Source organism: Hemicordylus capensis, chromosome 1, assembly GCF_027244095.1.
Source record: "Hemicordylus capensis ecotype Gifberg chromosome 1, rHemCap1.1.pri, whole genome shotgun sequence".
Taxonomy (NCBI): domain Eukaryota; kingdom Metazoa; phylum Chordata; class Lepidosauria; order Squamata; family Cordylidae; genus Hemicordylus; species Hemicordylus capensis.
In genome coordinates, this window is record NC_069657.1 from 136,823,437 (window position 1) to 136,834,011 (window position 10,575).

The 10,575-nt window shown below is 42.0% G+C and overlaps 1 protein-coding gene across 2 annotated transcripts in view; it reads right to left on the minus strand.

Annotated features, from left to right (window-relative positions):
- LOC128322000 (SITS-binding protein-like) overlaps nt 1–10,575 on the minus strand; it is a 58,344-nt gene that overhangs the window by 46,542 nt on the left and 1,227 nt on the right. The window contains exon 1 of one of the 2 annotated variants that reach the window (XM_053242691.1): nt 7,939–8,403. The exons of the other annotated variant lie outside the window; for it this stretch is intronic. Within the exon in view, the coding sequence (XP_053098666.1) occupies nt 7,939–8,403 (465 nt within the window). Of the gene's footprint in view, nt 1–7,938; nt 8,404–10,575 lie in introns of those variants that run through there. 2 annotated transcript variants of the gene reach the window in all.

Sequence of the window (10,575 nt, forward strand, 5' to 3'; positions counted from 1 at the left end):
ATAATAATAATACCTTTCTTTCACTGTCTCTATAGCTGGACTACATTTGATGCAAATTAAGGTCCACAAGTTAGATCTCTTGTGCCTCAAATGTTCATGTGTCTGCCATCTTGGATTGGGGTCAGCTGCAGAGTGAGGCTGCGGTGGCACCTGGCCCTGCCACACTCCCGTGTCTGACGTCAGATGCAGGGGCATGGTCTCCATCCCAAACGGGGCCATATGGCCCCGTTTGGAAGGCACATTGGCCCTTGCTGTGTTGGGCAGAGCGGGCCAGAGCGATTCTCCCTGCCTTTAAAGGACCAACGCAACGTGAGCCGAGCGCTGCGAAGTTGATGGGGGGGCACACGGACACACACACATGGACACAGAATGCCAAGTGATCTCATAAGCCATCCTGGCTCTTTTCTCCCATTAACCTTAGGTCTCTCATAACCTTAATCCTGCCCTGATGACCTTCCAAGCTTTGCGCTACTGAAACCCCCATAGTTTTCAACCCTTAGGACAGGTTATCCTATCCTTAGGACAGGGTTGGCAATACAGACGGAAGCTATTCCTGGATTTCACACACACACACACACACACACACACACACACACACACACACACACATTTTCCTCAGCATTTCCCCCAGTATCAAGCCATTAAAATCTGCTTTCAATTGTCACCTGGAGATTGATGCAGAGTCCTGGAAACTCCAAGCCAATCTTGGAGGACTCACAACCTTGGTTTGGGATGGAAGCAGTTCATTAATAGCTATTTTAACGGAGTATGTCTTTCTGCTTAAGTACTTTTCATTTTACCTTCAGTAACCATCTTAATGTATTTTAATCGCTGTGGCTAATGTAATTATATGGCCTCAGCAGGCTCAAAAACTAGCTTCGTTAATTGTTTCATGCAAGAACGTTTGGTTTGTTATAGTTCATTGAATTACTCATTTGAATGCTTTGGTGATGCTTATGTGAGATCCTATGGAACCTTCTCGTTTGATGTTTGCATCCCTTATTTTACTCCCTTGCAACTGGGGACATAGAGCAGAGGACTTTCATAGGCATGACTTGCAAAGGGCTGCTGAAGGTGATGGAATGATGCCAATTTAAACCAACTGAAATTTAATCCTCTTTGATTAACACAGTCTGTACTCACACCAGTAACGAGGGGTTGCTAATCTTGCCATAAAAAATTCCAGGCAGGTAGTGCATAATAATACATAACTTGGGGGATAATTCAAATGTTTGCCGCTTATTGCTAGCATTATGATCCTTGACTGTTGAAAATAGCTTTCTCTGAACTGAAAAGTTCCTTTGTTTCTCTGGGGAATCCTAAATGCTGTAAGACAGCAGCCAAGACCTGCTGGCAGAGTTGAAAGTTCAACCCTGCATTAGAATATTTCATGTTGGAATAGGTTGGCTACAGTACTGTTCTTCCCCTTGGCCTCACTACCAGTGTTGGGGGTTGTTAATTTTAGTCACATTCTCTTTCTGCTTACTATGCATGCAGAAACACTATTAGAGCATCCTTTTATTGGAATATACTGCTGCTGTTGGGCAGCACAGGACACACAATAGGGTATTCACAGGTAGTTTGGCTTGAGGAAGGAAAATGGTATGCAGCACGCTTCAGGACAAGCACAACTGCTGAAGTGATCTGAAGATCCATAGATTGTGGGCTGGGCCTGGATTCTGGAATCATCAATTTGCTTACCAGGAGCTAAGTCTCACCAAATATGGTGGCCTACATGCTGTGCAGCAGTACAAGGGTGGAAAAAGGGCTGCACACTCACAGAAGGGTGGAGCCTAGCTGTGGTAAAGGCAGCATGTTCCACAGCTTTCTGGGTGGGGAGGGGGAGGGGGAAAGTGTGTTTTGCTTCTCTCCCCTCTCTGCAAAAGCTCTGTTTGCTGCCAGGAATATGTCCCTGAGGGGCAGACAACAAAAATTGCTTACCCCTCACCCCATGCATGGTGACAGGAAAAACTTTCACCACAGCTAGTCTCTAGCTTGTTTGCAAGTGCACATTCCTTCTTCCTCCCTCCTGCTGCTGCGCCATTGGGTCATTGTGATTTTCTTCTGATAATGTTTGAGGACTGGGCTTGAAAGTCACCTGTGTTCTCCCAGCCACTGTGTTTTCCTTTTCCTTTCTAAAATAAAAACAGCCTATCTGACTCTGTCCTCATGGACAAATGGAATGTGTGAAGGAGGCTTGCATAGCTTAGGACTGCTGCAATTCCCTTCATCATGACACTGCGGGGGGAAATGAGATACTACAGTCACTGGAATTGCTGTTAATTATGTCCATGGTCACGCAGCTGACACATGTGTGAGCATGTGCTCAACGACGTTTGTGTCTGTTTATACAAAAATCCATCATGACACTCTAAGAACCTGACTTAGAGTTCAGGCTCTAAGTCTCAGACAAGAGTTTAATTAAATACAGCACATTCTTTTAGTTTGTTATATCTCAGTGGACAGATCCACACAAGCATGTTCTTCTCTTGATGTTTTGAACCTATGAAGCTACCTTATACCAAGTCAGTTGGTTCATCTAGCTCAGTAGCGTCTGTGCTGGCTGACAATGGCTCTCCAAGGTTTCAGAAAATAATTTTGCCAGCCCTACCTGTGGGGAAGTAACTTGTCTAAGGAGCAAGAGGTTGCTGGTTTGAATCCCCGCCGGTATGTTTCCCAGACTATGGGAAACACCTATATTGGGCAGCAGCAATATAGGAAGATGCTGAAAGGCATCATCTCATATGTGCGGGAGATGGTAATGGTAAACCTCTCCTGTATCCTACCAAGAAAACCACATGGCTCTGTGGTCACCAGGAGTCGACACTGACTTGATGGCACAACTTTACCTTTCTACCTGACAATGCCTGGAACTGAACCTGTGACCTTCTGCATGCAAAGCATGTGCTGAGCTACAGCCCCTGATCATTGCATGCATCTATGAATGTGCTGGGTCCAGCTGGGATAGATATAACACCTCGGATAACATGTTCACATTTGATTACATCACTGTAAATGCAAGGCTTCCCAATGAAGCCAGCTCACACGTTCCTCTGCCTGTCATCAAGTGCTCAGCAATAATGTATCAAGAAATGAGTGGTTCATGTACATGTGTGAACTAGATCAATGTTAATTGATGAACCCATAAATTTAATAAAGGTCAAAATAGTTCAACTTGAAAGTTTGAGGGCTATATGGTTCTTCTGCTCTGACATGACTTTGCTCCCACCTTGTAATGTGAGCAATTGTGGGGCTGTTGTTTCTACTCAAATAGTTGCCCCAGACCCTCTGAAAGCATTTTCTTCTGCTAAGCAGAAGTCTTAGTGAAAGTTTTACCTCCCGCATGATCACACAATCACTGGTGAACAGCACAAGGCCTCTTAAGTGAAAGCCGAGACAGATTTCAAAGGGGATTTCGAGTTATAGAGAGTGTAAGGGTTAGCAGTTCTGTCATGGGTCAGCCACTAATGAGGGAGACACTCCTTTTCAGATCCTTGTGATGCTTATCTCACAGTTTGGCTAAAGTAGAGCTGGGAGTAGTAAGAGGAAAAATCACTCTGTCTCAGAATGGAGTGTTTCGGGTTTTCATTTTTTAACTGGAATGAGTGGCTGAAAATCCTTTTGAGAAATACTACGGTATGAATGATTCTCAGATCTGCTTCTCCTCACCACCAGAACGTCTGGTGAGGAGGAGCTGATCTGACAAGAATTCAGAAGGAAATGGGAGTTGATGCAGCTCTCTTAGGGTTATGCTATAGTATTTGCATCATTTCATATCCTCAACAATGAAAATCGGGTCATGCCTGTGAATGTGAACACTTTGTTGTGGGACAACATGAAGGGACTATACAGTATATCACCAGTTTTGAAAGAACTGCACTGGCTGCCAATATGTTTCCGAGTGAAATATGAAGTGCTTGTTATTACCTAGAAAGCCCTTAATGGCTTGGGTCCAGGCTATTTAAGAGAGCACCTTCTTTGTCATGAACCCTGCTGCCTTTTACAGTCCAGAATCCAGTTATGGTTGCCACTAGCTCATATGGTGGCGATCCAGGACTGGGCTTTCTCTGTGGCTGCCCCAGGTTTTTGGAATATGCTCCCTGGTGAAATAAAAGCATCTCCTTCTCTGTTTGTTTTCAGGAGGACCCTCAAGATTCTCCTGTTCTCACAAGCTTTTAATTAGAATTGATTTTAATAATTTTAAAAATGTGTTTTATATTGTTTTGATTGTGTTTTATGTAATTCAATCTGTACATATCAGGTGGTATAAAAATATGATAAATAAAGAATAAATAAATGTGTAGGGGGTATGGTCAAGAAAACTGGGAAGCATGGAATACAATTCTGAGTACAAATATGCTCCACATGGAAAGTGCGTAATAAAGTGCATGCAGTGCACATTATTCCAGATTACCAAAGCAGATGAACCAAGGCCATAGCCTTCAACATTTTGCAGATGAAAATAGGGATACACTTATAGTAAGTATCCCATTCTCATACCAAGAATTACTGCCCACCCCCCACCCAAATTAAATATTGCTGAAGACTGGTTTCCACCCACTATATGCTCTGCTCTGCATAGTATCTCTTGTCATGCACTCTTTGACTTGCAGCGACATTAGAGGCAACCCATCCACTCACCCACTTGCAGCTTTCATTTCTAGAGACTCTGAATCTAGAAGAAAGACAACTCTAGCTACTCAGAACTCACATGAAAAAAACTGAACCAGTCATTCTCAAGAGGCAGAAATAGAGACAAAGTAGAGGCAGTGATTCAGCAGGGTCAGATTCCAGAAAATAGGGACTCTCCCTGGTAAACCGGGACGGTTGGAAACTGAGAACAAGAAATGTGGCCAAAGCAATGCAGGGTTATATGGTTATACGTGTGTTTACAGTGGTATTCTAAAGAGTGCCACTGTATAGGGTATGGGTGCCCAGAGTGTGGATCTGCACAAGGCTTGGAGTTGTAGAATTAATTCTATCTATTCTCAGCCCTGAGTTTCCACATATGCCGTACACTGACAATAGTGACTCCCTGCAGAGCAAGACCCTGTCCATATGAATGCAAGTGTGAGGTTTTATTTATTTAAATTGATACCCTGGAACTCAAAGCGACATATATAGGGTTCCAGGTTATCCCCCATCCAGGCACTCCTCAGACCTAGACCAGCTCAGGTGTCCTCAAACCATACCTTGGGATCCCATTCATGGCATCTCCTCATTTGATCACAGTACTAATCTCAAACTATGTGGAAATGCCCCAACAACCTTTGCATTCTTTTCTTTTTTTAATGATGGCATACATGCCTGTATAGATAAAAATGCTGTATATAATCCAGAATTCAATAACATAGTAAATAAAAATATTGGCTGACATACCACACAAGGGTACATCAGCCCACTAATGTTGTATGTATGCAATTTATGAAAATGATGTTACACAAGAATAAGCCTATTAGAAGCAATGGACCTAGCCCATTATTAATAATGGACTTGGTCGTGTGTAATTAAATTAAATTAATTAATTAGTTTGTTTATTTGTTTATTTATATTTATCCAATTTGTATGCCACCCCAAACCTCCATGTCTGGGTGGCTTACAACAACATCATTTGTACAGATTTTGCATTTGCACAATTTGTGCAACTTGACTACATGCAGTGTTACTGTGCAGCATGTCAGCTAAAGTATTTAAACCAGATATTTTTAATTCCTTCTCTTATTATAACTAAAGCTGGAGACAGACAGCTATCAGTCAATCAAGCTTATTAACCCAGTCAACAGACCTCAGTAAGCAACCATTTTTTCAGTGTGTTGAAGGTTGTTTAATAGAAGCATTGTTGATCATGTGTACTGTATTCCAATTGCACTATTGCTTCTGCCAAACAAGTTCTCCAGTTTGGGGAATGCTTCAAAAACCTGCAAAACCAGTCTAACTAAGCTGACAGTGGGACATAAGAAACTAGTGTATATGGCAAGAGCAATCATGTCTTTATCATATTGCCTTCCTAAATATTTGCTAACCACCCAGGGATGGATGTTTGGGGCAGTGTACAAATACAAATCAGATCAAATCAAATCTCCCTATCTTGATTCCTCTGTCTTTGCTAGGGATCCGAATGCTACTGTGCACTCTCACCAGCCCGGCTAGTACAGTTAGGCACAGCTGTAGGTCTGGCTGGCGTCATGAAGTCAAGCTTATTTTCTTTTGCCTTATTTTAATCAAACATCACAGTTCACTTGATTGCTCTTTTATTCTAGATGATGAGTCTTCTCAGACCAGATGATGAGTTTTTACAGGCAAAAATATATATCAGTCCCATAAATATACAAAGTACAGCAAGGTCCTTTCAGGTCTTCCTCATCCTGGACATCAAGAGAAATTCCTGAATCCTTGACCTCTGAAAAGATTTGGCGTAACTTTGAGATTCTGATTTGGATAGTACTAATGATGATTTAACCTCTAAAAAGACCGGGCAAATTCTAGCCTGAAACAGGATGCTTCATCAGGGTTGTGGAATTTGACCCATTGTTGATCTTTATGCTTAAAACTAAATAGTTTAATTATAGTTGTTCAAAGCATTTTCTGCTATCTGGCCTCTCTTCTGTAGCTATTTTTCCAGAATGTTGACCTGGAAAACTACCCTTTACATCTTGACCACACAGATTCTGAACTTACTTCAGGTACAACCAGCACAGCAGCAAACGAAACGGAGTATACAAAGACAGAGGCATATTGGCAAGACAGATCGCTAGATCTCCATTGATTTCAAAGGTCGTTTTCATTAATGATACTTTAATAGCTTTGTGTTCTCCATGTCTGTAATTCAGCTATAATGCCTGCATTGGCTGTATAATATACTGATTTTAAAAATATACTGATTTAAATACTGTGGGGGTTTTTTAAATTGAAGTCTCTCTTCAATTTTCTGTTCTGCATTGATTGATACACATTCCAGACACAAAGGTATTCTTTAGAGCACTCATGACAACACCCTTACTTCCAAGTAAGTTCGCTTAGGATTAGTCTTTTAATATAAATTCCAACTTGTTACATGTCAGTGGAGCCAGTTGTTAAAATGTAAGCTCCTCAGTTTCTGAGATGAGTGAGCCTGAACTTCCAAATAAACACATTTTTTATTCCCCATGGCAAAATTCTCTCCATAATATATTATTAACACCAAATCATGAACACGTTTACCTGGAAGAAAACCCTATTGATTTCAATAGGACATCTCCAAGTGCGTATGCTTAGGAAATCTTACATTGCTGTAAGAATATTATAAACATTCAGAAGCTGCTAACACATTGTTTTCAGTTATTTACGTATTCAGAGAAGTAGTCTTGAAAATGCAGTGCCTGTGCACTGAACACAATCACTCTGAAGCTTTTTTTAAAGCACTGGATTCTGCTGTCATCTGACAATAAATGATATGAAAACTTATCTCTTCATGAGGATTGCAAATGATCTTTCTTAGCTTATCATGATTTTACATATTTATTGGGTTCATTTTTAACAAACGTCACTCTTTTACCCTTTAGCTAACAGCACCACATTGCAATGACGTAGCTATTGTTGAACTGGAACGTAATTGCCTGGTTTATTGTTGCCATTATTACTTTTCTGTGCACATCATTTAATAGTTATCATTGCTCCCTGGAGATTCTCAGAGGAAGAATCTGACTAAGATATTTTTCCAGGATTTTTGCAAATTGGGAACACAACAATAATAGATCTTCTAGATTTACTGTTAGAACAACATTTAATATTATTTGCTGTCATCTTTGTCTTTACTGTCATCTGAAGTCTACTTTCATATTTGCCTTGTCCATATCATTATATCACCTTGCTTATATTACATCTGCCATCCAAAATGAGTGGGAAGATGTTATATAACTGAAATTGTCTTGCAAACATACCAAGGTTACAGATAGTTACCTTTATTTTAACCTGGCAGTGCAGAGGGTTCCAGTTTATACTGTAGCACTCTGTGTTGGGCGAAAGGCTGGGTTCCAGGGAGATCTTGAGGTCTACTGTGGCTTCCCAGGTGTAGCAAAATTCTGTCTTGTTTAGCCCACACAGGTCCTTCACAAACGGCAGTTCCATGTCTGGGAAGCTGCCCATGTTAATCTCCAGCACGGTTTTCTCTTCACTGAGAGCCTGCAGGATGAGGGAGTGAGATTTTCGTTCCCAGATAAGCCCGTTGGTGCTCCCTCTGAGGATCCAGTTTTTGTTTGGCTGATCCACCACTTGCCAGTAAATAATCCCAATCGTCATCACAAAAAACACAGCCACCCCAAGGCAGCCAATTGCTCCTTTCCAGGTCTCATTCATTTCCTTCAGTCCAGAGTCCCAAGTTACTTCGTGGATTGCACTTGGGTTCCAGGGACGACTGTGAGACATTTTACCACATGCAGAATAACAATGTGAAAATCTAGCAAGGGATTTCAGGACCCAGAGCTTTATCTTGTAGAACTTTGTAAGAAGTTCTGTTCAACTTTGATTCTTCTCCCCTGTTGTCCATGAATAACTTTATACTGTCCCCGCCCAGGAGGGGGGAGAAGAGAAAAAAGAGGAGCAGGGAAAGGTAAAACTTTTCAAAGCTTTTCCCAGCACTTCTCAACGCATTATTCAAACAGAGACTTAAGTATGGGAAAGTTGTTCTAGCCAGTTCTACGCTAGCAGCATAAAGGAAAAGAGCCTGCAAAATATAGCTGCACATATGTAGTGTCAGATCTATTCGGCCCTGCCAGATTTGTCCCAGGTGCTTGAACCATGACATTTCTTTGGCATGTCAGACTGTGCCTAATCAGGAACTCTGTCCACAGCACAGTAGAAGCCCAGATATCCTGGGGAAGCCTAGTCCTGTGTAAGAGAGAAGCTGCTTGCAGAACAGGTAAGTGGGTAGGCAGCTGTACTAAAAAAATAACTACAGACGTTCAGTTGAAGCCCACACTTGGGTTTGTACTGAAGCACAGAAGAGGGTGCAAAGACGTCCCTTTTGAAAACACTGTGATAGCTCATTAGCTCAGAGCATGGTTTCCAAATCCACATTAAAAATGAAAAGTCTGAGATAAGGGGAGGGAGTATCCACATCTAATTTTCTACTGAGTTGTCCCAATTATGAAAAGAGTACTAGGCAGAGATCCTTGAAAGTCAATCAAGCTTTCCCAGTTTGCACTAATAAGAACTGGATCCCATGAATGGGTGTCAGATAATTGTACTATTCTGTGTACAATATAGATAGATGTATTGAGTCTACTCAGCTCTGGTCACACTTCATGTTGTGGCTAGTCTCCAGTGGAATGATAGGATGATAGTCTCCGATGGAATGAAATATCTCCAAGGGACATTCTATTTCATGCAGAGTCCCTTGTGAGTGCACCATGAGCATGCATGTCTCGCTCTCTTCTCAGGATATCTCTGCCTAATCATATGGGCAAATGATTCATCCAAACTGCTCCTCTATGTGTAATTAAATTAGACAAACCATACCCAGCACATGATTAAGTGGTGATGCCCCAATGCCCCAGGAGTGGGGCAGGATATGTGTGTTTATGGTGTAGACAGAAAGCATTGTCTGTACAAACTATAGGTAAACACATCTATACTTAATTCCAATTTAATTTAACAGATTTGTATTCCACCTTTTAGGCACAGCAACTCATTTCTGACATGATACAACTTTGCTGTGCATTGACCTGCCCTTGAGGTTTTACAAACAGGGCTCCCCCGCCCCGCCGCCACCGAATCCACTCCTGATTGGAGTGTGCCAGTCCACATATTGGCTGGATTTAATCCGAACGCCCTGCGGGCTATCAGGGACCCGGACAGACAAGGCTTTGTTTTTCTCTGAAGGGAGGCTGCAAATTCTGGCTTAGCCCGAGTTATGTCTGGGGTAAAAAAAATCCTCTATTTCCAGTGGCTTTTGAGAAAAACTCTGGGGCTTCTGCTTTCTCCGAAGGTGTTGATGGAGGTGCTGACAGCTATGTGGTGCTGATGGCTATGCGAATAGTCCATCTAATCCTTCAAATTAAAATGCCTCAAATCTGCTGCAAAGCAGATTCGCTCTTCAGATTCCCCGAGTCATAGAGCCATGTGTGAAAAACCTCCTTGACTCACTTCATTGGCTCTTAGCTGCAGGACCTGGACCAAGCCAATTGCAATGTGTTGCACTACAGCAAATTCCAGACACTCTGGAAAGTCTCTGCAAGATTTACTCTCTTTTTTTGCAGGAAAATATCACACCATATTATTACCCTACTACACACAGGATTCTAAGGGTCATGTCTGACTCCATTCCCTCTGTCATAGGTATCTTTAAAAAGAGAGAAAGAGAAGTCATGCTATCTTTGCCTAGCTATGACAAGGACCAAGGGGGAAAGATAGAGGGCGGGCGAAACTCTGTGTTCACACAATGTCGAGTTAGGTCTCAAACTTCCTGTTCCAAACACAAATATTTGCACCGTGGCAGAAAAGACCCCCACAAGGTACTCCGTCCTAAAAAAAGTGCTTGTGTTCATAATGACTGACCCACAGGCCTCTATATATCAGGAGCCAAGTTGGAGGAGAGTG